Consider the following 15,409-nt stretch of genomic DNA (forward strand, 5'->3'; position numbering starts at 1 on the left):
TAAATGCCATGCCTTGATTGTCTGGTCTGTGGTTCAGCCTTCCCAAAGCATTGTGTAATCATTAACTCCTGCAGGAAGCCCACAAGACAATTACCTATCAGAGCATCTGCTTCTGCTCAACTAGACACAACAGCTATTGAAGTCCTGAGATGGAGAGAAGTCAGGAAAGAGATGGTGGTGAGGGGGTGGCAGGACGGGAGCCAGACGGTGCGGGGCTAAGGCTGAGGAGGGAGATTGGCTTGTGGAGTGCCGTGTCCCTGATTGCAGGCTGTATGATCGGCTCTGGCATCTTCATGTCCCCACAGGGGGTCTTGGTCTATGTGGGCAGTCCTGGGGCCAGTCTCGTGGTCTGGGCAGTCTGTGGTCTCCTGGCCATGATGGGTGCCCTGTGCTATGCTGAGCTGGGGGCCCTGGTTCCCAAATCTGGCGGGGAGTATGCCTATATCTTGCAAATCTTTGGTTCCTTGCCAGCCTTCCTGGTTATCTACACATTTGTGCTGTTGGTCAGGCCAGCTGCCATTGCCGCCGTCTCTCTGAGCTTTGCTGAGTATGCAGTGGCTCCCTTTTACCCGGGCTGCTCCTCGATGCCCCAAGCCGTGCTCAAGGCTGTGGCTGCCATCTGCATCCTGCTGCTGACGTTGGTCAACTGCTGGAGCTCGCGGCTGGCCACCATGCTGATGAATGTGTGCACGGTTGCCAAAGTATTCTCGTTGCTGGTCATCGTGGGGGGTGGGGCTGTGGTGCTGGGCCAGGGCCGTGGCTACACGGAAGCCTTTCTGTTTGCCTTCCACAATACCACGCAGCAGGCCGGGCGCATCGGCATGGCCTTCTACCAGGGCCTGTGGTCCTTTGATGGCTGGAATAATGTCAACTATGTATTGGAGGAGCTCAAGAATCCAAAGGTGAGTCCGTGATCCTTCTTCAGAGGGTGAAATCTCCAAACATCAGCAATTCCAATTATTGTTATTTGAGCTGACTAAAACCATGAGAAATCAGCTGAAAGTGGGGGCTCCCTTTTTGCAGTCATGCATGCCAGCCCACTGTCTAGCTTAATTTGTTTGTGGAATTATATGAATCATAACTTCTCAAGTGGGCACAGAATTTTATCGGATCACACCAAGGGTCTCATTTGCCCTGTGAGGTAGGTACAGTCCCCCTCTATTTTTCACATGAGATGTAGAAAGGGGGAAGTGATTCTGAGGTCATACCACCAGCGAGAGGCCATGCTTGGTGACTCAGCTTGTTATCTGTCCTGATAGTTGAACATGTGGACTTTTGAGTTACTATGGTAATTAACCCTTTGCTGTAAATATATTTGCTTAGTTTGCTACTTGTTTTCTGCTATTTCCTGCAAGAGTCTTTAATTCTCAGAGAATGAGAACTGAGTCTTTTCCTCCACATTCTCAGGGCTGGCTCAGGGGTCATTACACGTCTCAGCTCTCAATAAAGGCTCCCTGGGGAGTGGGGGTGAGGTTTGGGAGAATTTGGGAGGAAAAAAGGAGCTTGGAGACCGAAGTCCAAGAGCAGAGAGAGATGAGTGAGGGCCAAGAGTCCTGGGACCAAGCTTTTATTCTGGTATATAAATTCTTGTGCTTCAGTTCCTTACCTGTGAAACGGGATCATAATTAGCTGCTCCATTTACCTGATGAGGCTTTAAGGTATCAAATGGCATAATCATTGTGGATGGAGTGCCATCAACAGCTGTCAGTTCAGGTGAATGGTTAGTGTGTGCTCAGGTTGGCTCTGGGGCAGGGTATGGGCTACAGGGTGGGGACACCAACTGGCTCATTCAGTTCACAGGTGTAGACTACTCTCCTTCGGAACCCAGGCCCTGGGCTCAAAGCTGATCCCAGGAAAGAGCAAGGGGCCCAAAGATGAGTGAGACAAGCTCCCACACCACATAGCGTGGATTAGCCGACTTTTTCTGTAAAGGACCAGAGAGTTAATATTTTAGGTTTTGTGGGCCATTGAGGTCTTTGTCAAGACTACTCAACTCTGTTGTAGCATGAAAAAGTTATAGGTAAACAAATGAGTGTGGCTGTGCTCCCGTAAACGTTTATTAACAAGCAGCCAGCTGGATTTGGTCCACAGGTTGTGATTTGCTGAACTCAGCTGTATGTAGAGCATTTTTGACGAATATGGGTTTCAAAGCAAAAACAAAGCCGTGCCTCTGAATGCTGGGCATTTGAAATGTTGGCTCTCTGTTCTCTGAAGCACATGTTAAGTATATCTCTGTTTCACACTTTTTTTCAAGAAACTGCTGAACCTATGCCAAACCTGGGCCAGGTTTGTGCCCATGTGCCCTGGGATTTGAGTAAAGAGTTAAGGTATTCAAGAACGAAACCAGAAAATCTCACTGTTCTTGTGGTGCACCTTGGGGCTTAGCTGGCAGGTGGGCTGTCCAAGATATGTCAAGTTCAAAAGCATATGAGATCCCCTTCCCTGTGACTTGGCAGATGGCTGGGTCACGCATGGTGGGTGCTTGCCTGCTGAGGGCTTTCCATGATGGGGCCCTCAGGAGGGGCAACCCAGGATTCTGCTTCACTGGCCCATCTTTGCTATAAGTGGCCTCTTCTGGACCCAGGCACGACACATTTTCAGGACTGGGAAGATGAGAAATTTGTGGCCATGACCATTTGGTGGAGGCAATTCTTTTGCTTCCAGGTCCCCAGATTTGAGAGCTGGAGGGGACCTGAAAGGAGTCATTGAAAAAAAAAAAAAAGATTTTATTTACTTATGCAAGAGAGACACACAGAGAGAGGCAGAGACATAGGCAGAGGGAGAAGCAGACTCCCTGTGGTGAGCCCGATGTGGGACTCGATCCCAGGACCCCAGGATCATGACCTGGGCCAAAGGCAGACACTCAACCACTGAACCACCCATGCACCCCGGAAGGACCCATTTTATGTGAGAAGCCATTGCTGTCCTATTGGCTTCACTTGCACATGGTTGTCACGTGACCTGCTAGGCCTGCTGACCAACCATCCTGGTTCCCTGGGACTGAGGAGTTCTCAAGGATCCCAGACTTCGGTGCTAAAAGCAGGAAAGTCTTAGGCAAACTGGGTTGAATTGGTCACCGTACCTGGCTCCTGCCCTTAGAGGACAGGATAGGGTGGGACAGAGGCTTGGATATCATAAGGCTTGCTGGGGCGCTGCCTCCACTTGCTGCTAGAACTCAGAAAGAAGAGATCCCCGTGAGGCAGGGCAGTCAAGCAGGCCTCCTGCAAGTGCAGAGCTAGAGCTGAGCCTTGAGGGCTGTTGAGGTTTGTGGCCAAACAGCCACGTGGAAGCAGTGTGGACAGGAAGCAGGAGACCTGGAAAGTCTCAAATGCAGGGCGTGTTTATGGAGGATGGGCCCTGAGATCACTACTCTATCCTCCATGCCCCCATGCCCACCTCCAGAGTTTTCTGTGGGGAGATCTTAGTCCTGGCAGAGAGATCTGGAAATTGCTTTTTATTTTAAAATTTTTTAATTTTAATTAATTATTTTTTAAAAAGATTTTATTTATTTATTCATGAGAGACACAGAGAAAGAGAGAGGCAGAGACAAAGGCAGAGGGAGAAGAAGGCTCCCTATGGGGAGCCCGATGCGGGGCTCGATCCCAGGACCCGAGAATCATTACCTGAGCCAAAGGCAGACGCTCAACCACTGAGCCACCCAGGCATCCCAATTTTTTTATTTTTTAAAAGATTTTATTTACTTTTTTGAGACAGAGAGAGAGAATGAGCAGGGGTGGGGAGGGGCAGAGGAACAGGGAGCCTGATGTGGGGCATGATCCAGGACTCTGGGCAGACGCTTGATCGACTGAGCCTCCAGGTGCCCTGGAAATTGGTTTTTATATAATGTTGAGGGTAGAAGATATGCTAACCAGGGGCAGGTGCTTAAATGGGAGAGGGCCCTACCTCGTGGTGGGCAGGGAGGTCTGAGTGGGACTGTGGTACAGGCCTCCTGGGGCAGCTCTGTGCTGGACCTCCCTGCCTCTTGGTGCAGAATGACCTCATCTCTGTTTCGTTTCGTGTTACACTGTGTCAGTAACAGAAATGCCAGGTTCTGGTGTCCCTTTGGGTACAGAGGGGAGAGGCTCTGGGCTCATCAGTGCTTGCCTGCCCCTCACAAGGTAAGCTAAAGGACATCTAGAGAAAGATGAGGCTGGGGGTGTTGTAGACATGCTTTTCCTACTTTGAAGTGGGCTCTACCTTGGAGTCTAAAGATGTCTATCCAGGGTGGCCCACGCCTGGGGAATCTCTGGGTCCTGGGGAGACCCCTTCTTTCTATTTGCCTCTGGCTCCGAATGACGTCTAGGGCTGAGGGTGTGAAGCAGGAGGGAATACACTCTGATTTACCCAGTTGTTTTTTTTTTTAATTTTTATTTATTTATGATAGTCACAGAGAGAGAGAGGCAGAGACACAGGCAGAGGGAGAAGCAGGCTCCATGCACCGGGAGCCCGACGTGGGATTCGATCTTGGGTCTCCAGGATCGCGCCCTGGGCCAAAGGCAGGCGCTAAACCGCTGCGCCACCCAGGGATCCCTGATTTACCCAGTTTTCATGGATTATTCCATTCTTATTGAATGGTTGCTCAGTACCTTTTTTAAAAAAAAGTATTTATTTGTTTATTTGAGAGAGAGAGTTAGAGAATGAACACAAGCAGGAGGGGCAGAGTAACGGGAGAGAATCTCAAACAGATTCTGCACTGAGCGCAGAGCCCAACACAGGGCTCGATCTCATGACCCTGAGATCATGACCTGAGCTGAAACCAAAAGTCGGACACTTAACTTACTGAGCCACTCAGGCGCCCCTCAGTACCTTCATTGGGAGCCCATGGGTCAGACTGGCACTGAGGCTCCAATAGTATAGGCTTTCCGAGTGCCCACAGCCACTGTGTCCAGGCCCTTCCTTTCCCCTCCTCGTTGCTGACCCTCACCCCTTGCAGAGGGGCAGAGCAGTGAGAAGTCCCACTTTACAGATCCCCAGTGACCCCCAATTTCCTGGTGAGGAGACTGGGGGCACAGGGTGGAACCCCTGGGAGTCGTGGCCCTCAGTCCGGGTCTGAGTCCTGGAGACCCAGAGACTAGGCAGGGTTGGCATGGTGGTCTTGGAATATTCCAGTTGCAAAGTTCAATAAACAGCCAGGAATGAAGACCTTTAGCTTTCTTGCCTCTGCTCTCACGGTTGCCCCTCCTGGGAATGCCTCCCATTCCCACCTGCCTGAATCTCTTTCATTCTTCAAGGAGAGCCCAGTATAAGGCCCTACTCATTCTGGAAGTTTTGGGCACAGCTCCTGGGTCCCTGCACTGCTGTGACTGCCTAGTGTCCCTCATGGCCTCCTAGCACACCCGCTGTTTGTGAGTCCATGGCATGGGACTGTGAGCACACAGCCCGAGTGGTCCCCAGGGCCTGGCATGTTCCCTGTAGCCAGGATGAGCTCAGCACTGCACTGACCAGCTCGTTCTGGGGGCCTGAGAAGGAACTCATCTGCTAACATGTGGCCTTTCTCCCGGCTCTCTGCAGCAAAACCTGGTGTGGGCGCTGATGATCGCCATCCCTCTGGTCACCAGCCTGTACCTCCTGGTCAACATCAGTTACCTGCTAGTGTTGTCACCCAATGAACTCCTTTCCTCTGATGCTATGGCCGTGAGCTGGGGGTGAGTGAGTCAAGTGACGCGTTCCCTGGCCCCGGGCAGACAATCCAGGTTGGGGAAGGACAGTGCCCTGTGTGGATTTCAACGTGCCACTAGTGGTTTTGCTTGCTCTGTTTCCTTGTGGTTGCCTTCCAGTTTGCTGCTGGAGTTTCTTCCCTTGATTCCTCTACTGTCCTAGGAACCAGGTGCTGGGGGACTGGGCCTGGCTGGTACCCTTGGCTGTCACCCTCTCGACACTTGGCTCTACCAATGGGACATTCTTCGGTGGAAGCCGTGTGTGCTATGTGGCTGCAAGAGAAGGCCACATGGTGAGAGATGGGGTCCGGGCCGGGCAAGGTGGTGGGGCTGCAGGAGGGCGTTGGAAGGGCTGCAAAGGCTAAGCTTTCTCCTGCCTGAGCTTAGTTCTTTAGCCCGCACCGCTCCCCCCCACCCCCGCCCCCAGGACTTCCCCTACAGGACATAGCCCTCTTCTCTCTAAGAATGGGATTAAAGCATCCCACGCATCTTCGATCTCAATTCCAGTCTTTTGACTTCAGGTTTTGGGAGATCACCATACTGGGTCACACTGTGGAGCCTGTAGGTGACGAAGATGTTGGTGCACTCCAGGGGGGTGGGGCCAGCAGGGCAGAGCCACAGGAGCAGAGTCAATGTGTACACTCAGGCCATTCCCCCAGGAACTCTGTCCCTCTTGTAGCTTTTGCAGCAATGATGCTCAATAAAAGATAACGCCCAGATCTCAGGGGCTTACGACAGCAAACATTTCATGGTGCTCATCAGTCCCTGGGGCCACTGTGGCTCTGCTCCAGGCTGGGGTTGTTGTTCAGATTTTCTCGTTTGGCACTGTGAGGCTGTTCTTGTCCCAGGGACCCAGGCCAAAGCATATTTTTGCCTGGAGCAGGTGGCAGGGGTTCAAGAGACCAAGCCAAAGCGTATTTTGAGCCTCTGCTGTGTTACTCCTGCTCACCTTTCATTGGCCAAGCCCAGCATCAATGGATGAGGAATTAGAACATCTTTCCCCTACAGAGGTGGGAGATGGAGCCTATTTGCTGAGTAATAATACAATCTACCACAATAACCCGCAATCCCACTCCATGCTCCGTCCCTAACTGTCCTCCCCTCTCCTCCCTACTCTTCTGTCTTCCCACCCTTGGTCCCTCTTCCTGTCTTGGGGATGACCAATAAGAAGATGAACCACCTGGCCAGGCCCCTGCTTCAGCTCTCTACACTCCAGCCCACATCCTAAGCTATTTGGGTCTTGGCTGCCTTGGAGAGACAAGCCCCCCACACTGCACCCCGGGCCTGGTGTCACTCCAAGTGGGGCCTACATCAGGAAGCTGTGTAGACTGGGGACCATGAGGTTGGGCCTGCTGGTGTCCAGAGAGAGTTTGGTGGGGGAGGAGGACTGGGAGCTTTCCAGAGCCGATACCTGCTGTGGCTGCCTTGGGGGGCTGCCTGACACCCGGCTTTGCTCCCAGCCCCAACTTCTGTCTATGGTTCATGTGCATCGCCTCACACCAACTCCGGCACTGATGTTTACCGCCGCAGTGGCTCTGGTCCTGGTCATCCCAGGAAACTTCAGCACCATCGTGAACTTCTTGAGGCAAGTGAGACTGTCCTCCCATGGTGGGTATCTCAGGGCCCCTTTGTGTGCATACTCACATACATTCATACATGTATATAGAAGTCCCTTCTGTGTGCACATTCATGCACAATCATGTATGTATGTAAACACGCGCGTGCACACTTCTGGAAGCCCCTACATGTAATTATGACATATATGCCTATATATATACATGCATATGTGCATGCACTCTTCTAGAAGCCTGAGCTCAGGGTTCCAGCACATGCACACACATTTCAGCCATTCCCTCCCAGTTATATTTCCAAAATTAAATGTAGCTCCCTCCTCTCTTGCCCTGTTTCCAAAAATTCAATGAGACAAATGTTTGACCAAGAGGCAGACAAGTAAAAGGCTTGTGTTATCTTTGTCATGTTTTATTCCACCTTGTTCCATTATTCTGTCGCTGGGGTCGTGTTAAAGCTATCTTTGGGCTTTACTCACTACTACTTGTAGCCCTCGGCTGTGCTGTGATCTTCCCTTTATAGTGTGATCTGTGCTCAGGACCCTGACCCAGCATATCTCTAGCAAACTCAAGGCAGACCCACAAGCAAGTTGGGAAGGTATAATCAGTGATTGCCTTGAAGTGGGGAGATGTTCTGATCCCCTTTATTACCTTCCCTGGGGTAGAAATGATAGGCTATTGTGCCATCCAGCCATAATTTTATGACCTCATCTGAAGCAGGTTCAGCGGGCATGTCCTCATACTAACAGGCAAGCGAGTGTCGGGGTGCAGAGGGAGTTCTCAGAGTAATTGTTCACGCATCGTGTGCTCTCTTCCTTGTTGTCATAAGTAAAACTAATCTTCTGGAACAGGATACGTGGTGCCTGATGTGACTTTCTTCAGAACATTAAGTAATAGACCTGGTTTTTCTTGTTGTCTTTTTCCCATGAGAAAGGATAAAATCATTACATGGTGAGAATAAAATCAAACCCACGATGAGCCCAGGGTTTCTTTAGGCTGAGATTGGGGAATGTGACTGAGAATGAGTGAGAATGTTGGGATGATCCATCCCCATAAGAACACAAAGTCTCCCGGTCTTGACCACCTCAAGAGATGGCCTGGTCTGGACCCTGACTCCAAGGTCGATGAAGCTTTCATCAGACCTACATCAGTCACTCCACTACCTACCCTGGAGAAGGCAGAGGCCAGGGGATTGTCTGGGTGCTCAACAGCCTACCCTATCACCAACTCTAAGGTAGGAGGACCTGCTGTGAATGCGCTGGTCCTTGAGGAGAGCACAGACTTTCTTGAGATTCCATCACTCTTTTTTCTGGACAAGCAGATGCTCCTCCCTTCCTTTGAAAACTGTCCTCTTCTGTTCAGCCAGGGACAAAGAAGGCCTGATCTGAAGCTAAGTGGGTGTCTGGGCTTGTGTACGTGTCACTTTGTGACTGAAGATGAAGGAGGCAGGAATACCCTCCAGGGCATTCTTGTCCTTGGAACTCCAGCCTTGCCATCTTCTTTCCTTAGTCTGCATGGACAAGGGCACCTGCAGGTGGCTGAAAGGCCCCTGATGGGCTTGTACTTCTGCCCCAGGTTTGCATCTGCTAGGCCCACCCCGGGCAGGGCCCAGTAGTGAGCAGCTTCTGTTTGCCTTTCAGCTTTCTTGGCTGGATCACCTATGGAACTACCATTAGCTGTCTCTTGTACTTGCGGATGAAGAAGAACCTTCCTCGACCTTACAAGGTAGACTTTGGAATAAACATTGGGCTTTTTTCAACCCTAGGCTGTTGCATGAAGCAGATTATTGGATCACAGCCCCTATGGGGCCTAGAGAAAGAATGTAAGAGGTGGCCACTGTCATATTTGCTAGAAAATTTCTGTATTTCCTGGCGGGTGAGGGACAGCTGGATCACAAGGCATCGATTCTGCTTATTGGGGATTCACTTCTCTGGAGGACCCTGAGGGAGAATAGCAGGAGACACATGCCGAGAGGATGCTCACACACAGTAGGATTCACAAGAATCTCCTCTCAGAGAGGAGGTCAAGCTGGGTCCCAAAGCTCCTGCTCCTTGGATGGCCCCCTGTAAGCTGGCAGGTGGCTTTTCTGGCTAGCCAAGCTATGATGGCAGGGACTGGAAGAAGGGAACTGGTGGCAGGTGGAAACAACAGGCAGGCAGGCAGGAGGGACAGAGCCCAGGTGCCATACACCATGTCCAGTACCTCTCCATCATTCAGGTCTCTGTGTCCTTGGCAGGTCCCCACCGTCATCCCTGTCATCATGCTCCTTGCTTCTCTCTACCTGGTGCTGGCACCCATCATCGACCACCCCCAGATTGAGTTCCTATACATCTTCCTGTTCCTGCTCAGTGGCATCCCGGTCTATTTTCTGCTTGTCCACTTCCAGTGCCAGCCCAAGTGGTTGCAGATGGCCACCATGTACCTCCAGCTGCTCCTGGAAGTTGCTCCAGCCATTAAAAACGTTGACTAAAGGACTGGACAGGTGTGCACTGCCCTCCTTGCTGCAACACCTCTACCCCCACACAAGTGGTCTTGCCAGCTTTTCTGTAGGTTGACTATGCATAATTCCAATAAGCGACTGGGATGCTAAATACAGCTATCGCGAAGTTTTGGGGGTATCCAACCAGGACAGCATCCCCCTTTCTCTAAGAACTGCTCCTCCAATGCAAGGGGATCTCATAGCCACATTGGTATCGCAGGGCTGCCTCTCCGGGTATAGCTATTTGATATTCCAGGTGGGCAGCATGAAATACTTTCCCTTCCTTGGAGATTTTGGAGTTAGAATTCTGATGGTTGCCTGACCTGACAATGGTAAATTCTGGGATCTGTGTGGGACCATCTTCCATAATCTGGGCAGAGTAGAGAAAGCGCCTGTGGAGAGAGGAATGGAGATACATCGCGAAATAGTGTTGAGAAATTATATGATCCCCACGAGCTGGGGGAATGATCTGAGCAGGCGACAGCCTCCATCCTTGGCTGCTTTCCAGTTCTGGCTTCTGTCCTTCCAGGGCCCAGCTGCCATCTGACTGCCCTTCCTGCTTTTTGATTGTCTAGGACAACTTGATACCTTGTAATAAATTTCCAATTTTGGCTCAGGTGAGTTGGAGTGAGTTCTTGTTTCTTGCAAATGGAAAAGCTCTGAGTCTGAAAAAACTTCCTCAGGAAGACGTGCTACTTTAGTTCCTATTTAAAGCTGCCAACCAGCTTGAACAGAGAAAGAGGCAAGAGCCGGATCCCTGGGAGGGAGGGATTCTATTGGCTTTGGGTGAAAGGGAGGACAGTCAAAATTCTAGAAGAAAGGATGTAAAGTTAGAACTGACCTCAGCAGGCCAATGTGGTTGTAGGACTAGAGAGAGGCAAGAGGGCAGAGATATCTTGCTGCCCAGGTGAAAATACGGGACAGGAAGGATGACGGCAGCGCTTGGAAAGGCTGGGGGTGCAGCTTCTGAGTCCTTCAGGGAAGGGAGGGCATCCAAAAGAGGAGGGGCAGGGACTCTGCTCAGCCCCCCCCCCCCCCCCCCCCCCCCCCCCCCCGCAGCTGGGCCAAGAGACCTATGTATGGCTTTCATTTTACCGCCCGGATATGGAAAAGGCTCCCACAAGCTCTTTCTGTTAAGTTTTCTTCTCACATCAACCACTTCTCCATTTTCCCCAACACCAAACGGGTGTCCAGTGATTCCGTTCAGTTCTGCACTATCTGAGGTAATACAGACCCCCAAAGCTAAAGGACTCAGGCACCAGGTGCAGACACCGGTCTTAACATCGGGTCCCTCGATCACCCGTGCTTCTGCCCAGCTTGGTGACAGCCCCTCCCTCCATGGTCAGTCACTTGCTAGAATGACTCAGGACTCTGGAAAAACACTTTCCTTACTTGCTATTGCCAGTTCATTATGAAAGATACAACTGGGGAGCAGCCCAGTGGAAGAGATGCACGGGGGAAGGCACAGGGGAAGGGGTGTGGAGCTTCCATGCTATGCTCCCTTTGGCTGTGTCACCCTCCTGGCGCCTTGATGTGTCCACTCAACCTGGAAACTCTCTGAAATCTGTCCTTTAGAAGTTTTTATGGAAGTTCCATTTATGTAGGTGGATTAATCGTTGGCCATGGTGATTGAATTCAATCTCCAGCCCCTTGGCCCTCCCCAGAGGTCAGAGGTGGGGGTAGGGCAGAAAGTTTCAACCGTTCATCTGTCTTGGACTTTCTGGAAACCAGCCCCCATCCGGAAGCTGTCTGGGGCCCCTATCCATTAGTCCTCTTCAATAGCATACAAAAGACAACCATCACTCCAGAGATTCTAATGCTTTGGGAGCTGTGTGCTAGGAACTGGGGACAAAGACCTAATATTTCTTTTTTGTTATACCTCCCTTCTGAACTGTGAACTCTTTATCTGTGCTGTCCCCCAGTACACACTGAACAATGGGGGAATGCATCACAGTTATATTTTTTAGGATTTGCATGCATGGCTTTTTTCCCCATCATGCCTGGTCTGCCCTGGGCTCCCAGACCATATCCTGAGAAGGTTCTCTAAGGAACGGGGACATCTCCCAAGCCTTGAGCAATCGCGTCCAGCTGGCAGTGGATGCATGCCTAGGGGTGGGAAACAGAGAGGGGAGCTGAACCATCACAGGCTTGGCCTTGGGTCTTGCCCTCCAGTTAGGCTGTGTCTCAGTTTGTGACTCAGTCTTCTCATCCTTCCCATAACCAACTGCCTTTGGGCTCACAGTCCTTTTGTGATGGTGCAAAGGGTCCCCAAGGCCAGGCTCTGAGAGGACAGCTTCCTGCTCTTTGCAATTTCCCAGGACATCCTCCTTGAGCTCCTGTTTTGCCCCAGACCCCCCCTCCTGGGTCCCGGAATAGTAGTGGGAAGTGATCCTTGATGGAAATCTGAGATTTCTTAAGAAATTAGTATATTGGACTTCCTTGCTCCAAGTCAAGACCATGATTTCCATTGTTACTTATCTTCTATAATCAGAGATGACATAGTAAATGTCATGATGCTGGCCTTTGGATTGGAAAAAAACTGTTCTGAGTCTTGGGGACCAGGTCAGAGTCCTCACTGTTTCTTCTAGAGAAGCAATAAATTCCAGGAAATGTGTGGGGCAGGTGCTGGCTGGGTTCCTGGGGGAAGGGCAGTGTTCTTTAACCCTAGGTCCACCCAACAACATCTGGATGTTTCTGTTTGGGTCAGAGCCTGGCTATTCCCAGTTATAAGCACTCAATTCTTTGGACTTCCTTTTGACCAATTACACTGTCTTGTGCTGAATACTTAGAATAGTGGAAACTGAGTTTCATAAATCAATCCATACAAATGAATGTCATGGTTAAATTTTCACACTACAAAGGATATAAGTAAAAAGGCAACATTTCTTACTCCACACTCCCCATTTCCAGTGCAAAAAGTTTCCTTGCTTACTTCCAGAAAGCTTCTGCACGTGCACATAAACCATGGTAGAGTCCACTGCTGCTTTCTTTGCTTGTTAGAGTAATCACAACCTGTTCAATTCTACCTGTTGAGGGGAAGCAGTTCTCTTTTCATATCTCTGTCCCCAGACCAGAAGTCTGAGTCCTCTACTGTGGTGGTCATTCTTTTTTTTTTTTTAATATTTTATTTATGTATTCATGAGGGACACACACAGAGAGAGAGGCAGAGACACAGGCAGAGGGAGAAGCAGACTCCATGCAGGGAGCCCAATGCAGGACTTGATCCCAGGACCCCAAGATCACACCCTGAGCCAAAGGCAGACACTCAGCCACCGAGCCACCCAAGCGTGCCCTGTGGTGATCATTCATACTGTTCACTATCCTCTAGCTCTCCTTCTGACCACATGGTAGGATTGTAGAGTTCCCTGTCCCCTTGGAGTTTAGATGTAACCCCAGCACTTGATTTGGTCTATAAAATGTGAGTTGAAATGACGAACGTTACTGCTAGGGTGAAGCTTCAAGAGCCAGTGCACAATTTCCTGCATTTTCCATTTCCCTCTGCTTTGGTGGCTGGCAGTGTTCTCATGGCTGCTCTGTTAGCCTGGGTCCTGATACAATGATGGGATGCTGCAGGGCCAGCCCACAGCCAACCCTACCTGGGCATGGAGTGTGAGCAAAATTAACTTTTGTTATTTAAACCACTGAGATTGGGGGATGTTTGTTACTGCAGCATAATCTGGCCCGTCCTGACTGTGCATCCCTCCTCTATTCATGAGGCTTACAAGTGCCCAGGACTGCTGACCAATTGAGATGGGCCTCACTTTGAGAGTTGCCAAGGAGACCACATGTGATGTGAGGTCATCCTCTCCCTGGTCTCCGGGCTGTCTCTCCTCATCCCTCTCACATCAGTGATCCCTTGGTTGCGTTTGTGTTCCCTGTCCTTTTGCTCCTGGCCACCTTCCCCCTGCCCCTGCCCTCATTTTCTTTCCTTACTTTCCACAGTCACACAGTCTTATTTTGCCTCTGAGGGAAGAAAAACTGGTTCTGCAAATATGCCCAAAAGAAGTTTTGCTAGTGAGGGCTTTTGAATCTTTGTTCCTGCCTAGGTGTGCACTGAAGAAAGAAAAACTGTCCAGCCCTGCCCTTGAGTACCAGTGAGGAAGACAGAAGGAGGTAAACATACATTACAAAAGCCAGAAGATCATTACTTTGAGACATAACTCCAATGCACACAGATAAGCATAAACTGACACATCCCCCCTTTTTAAAAAAAATATTTTATTTATTTATTCATGAGAGACTCAGAGAGAGAGAGAGAGAGAGAGGCAGAGACATAGGCAGAGGGAGAAGAGAAGTAGGCTCCCTGCAAGGATCCCAATGCAGGACTCGATCCTGGACCCCAGAATCATGCCCTGAGCCGAAGGCACTCAACTGCTAAGCCACCCAGGCATCCCTTATTCCTTTTAAGATAGCAATGGGCTATACTCTAGAGTTTTCTAAAAATTCCTTAATGCTTAATGTGGGAGAACTTTTTAAGACTTTTTGTATAAAAAAGTATTTTTATATCTCTCTTTTATATCATCTCTTTTTAATGGATGCCTGGTATTATTGGCCTATTGTCCATGGATATTCTCTGGTCTTATTACAATACAAGCAAAGCTAGAGGGACCACTTGGTTGTATAGAAAAGTGATGATCCAAAAGCAGGCACCTTCTTTCTTCCCGAATCATCTTTGTTTGTTCTATGCTATAGTCCTCCTCCTGAATTACTGTTTGCCATTATTTTTTGCTATAAATGAAATCTATGTTTTAGGTGTAGGAAGATACATCTAAACCATAAAGCTATTGTGACATGGACTGTGACCTTTGTGAACTACAGAATGTCTATGGAATATAGATGCTCTGACATCATCACTTTTGATTTGCTTCATTTATACATGCTCTGGATTGAAACTTTTTGTAAAATGAAGAATCTCAGAAATTTCTTTAAAATATCTTTTACACTGTCTCCCCGCCACCTGGCCAGGGTCTGTTATATAATCAGGATTCATTGATCCTGGTGCTGCTCACGACTGTTCATTGTCACACTCTTGGGAGTCAGTATAAAGCATTTGGGAGCTATTAAAATTGCTAAATAAATTAAAAAAAAACATTTTGCAAGCCATCTCTATGTCCCCTTAGGAAACATCTTTTCTTGGGATAAGGTTTGGATTTGTATATCTATGCTTTTCATTTTAGATCCAGAAATGCTATACAGTTTTTAGAGGTGGAAAATTATGTGATATTATACACATAAAAGAAAAGTTAGAATCTTATTGTTTTGATCCAAAGGCCTTTTCAAGCCCCTCAGAAAGAAGGCCAGAAACAAAGCTATCTTTAAAACATAATGCAAAAGTAGAACAGAAAAGATAGATTTATTTTTTTTTAAGATTTTATTTATTTATTCATGAGAGATGCAGAGAGAGGCAGAGACATAGGCCTCTCTGCAGGGAGCTCCATGCGGGACTTGATCCCAGGACCCAGGGATCATGACCTGAGCCAAAAGCAGATGCTCAACCACTGAGCCACCAAGGTGTCCCACGCAGACATATATCTGAGTGTAAAAGTAAATGGCATCTTTAGAGTGTTTCCCATTCAGGGCGGTCAGATCAGTCTATCAGCAATTCCTGGTGATCTGGTCAGATGAAAAGGCAGAGAAACAGATGGTGAGACTGGAGCTGAATAGAAAGATAGCCGCTTGGGGATCCCTGGGTGGCTCAGCGGTTT

The 15,409-nt window shown here is 49.3% G+C and overlaps 1 protein-coding gene across 7 annotated transcripts; it reads left to right on the forward strand.

Moving 5' to 3' along the window:
- Positions 1-84: 84 nt before the first annotated feature.
- LOC482987 (b(0,+)-type amino acid transporter 1-like) lies at positions 85-14,975 on the forward strand. Of its 7 annotated transcripts, none has more exons than XM_038560872.1 (7): positions 85-177; positions 472-902; positions 5,512-5,645; positions 5,821-5,950; positions 7,118-7,242; positions 8,866-8,950; positions 9,462-10,325. In XM_038560872.1, exons 1-7 carry the CDS (start codon positions 150-152, stop codon positions 9,693-9,695), a joined length of 1,167 nt encoding a protein of 388 aa, XP_038416800.1. In that variant the 5' UTR covers positions 85-149; the 3' UTR covers positions 9,696-10,325. The 7 variants fall into 7 exon arrangements, with proteins under 7 accessions (XP_038416800.1, XP_038416799.1, XP_038416798.1 ...); XM_038560871.1 differs by lacking the exon at positions 9,462-10,325 and adding exons at positions 13,751-13,817; positions 14,457-14,774 and having other exon boundaries at positions 104-902; XM_038560868.1 differs by having other exon boundaries at positions 105-683; positions 804-902.
- The last annotated feature ends 434 nt before the right edge of the window (positions 14,976-15,409 follow it).

This window comes from Canis lupus, chromosome 17, assembly GCF_011100685.1.
Source record: "Canis lupus familiaris isolate Mischka breed German Shepherd chromosome 17, alternate assembly UU_Cfam_GSD_1.0, whole genome shotgun sequence".
NCBI lineage: Eukaryota > Metazoa > Chordata > Mammalia > Carnivora > Canidae > Canis > Canis lupus.

Excerpts from the sequence above, each read along its gene's own strand:
- LOC482987 (XM_038560867.1), top strand. The coding sequence starts at position 150 with ATGGAGAGAAGTCAGGAAAGAGATGGTGGTGAGGGGGTGGCAGGACGG. Across the intron at positions 5,646-5,820 it reads GCTATGGCCGTGAGCTGGGG|GAACCAGGTGCTGGGGGACT; the intron begins GTGAGTGAGTCA and ends CTACTGTCCTAG. Across the intron at positions 7,243-8,865 it reads ACCATCGTGAACTTCTTGAG|CTTTCTTGGCTGGATCACCT; the intron begins GCAAGTGAGACT and ends TTTGCCTTTCAG.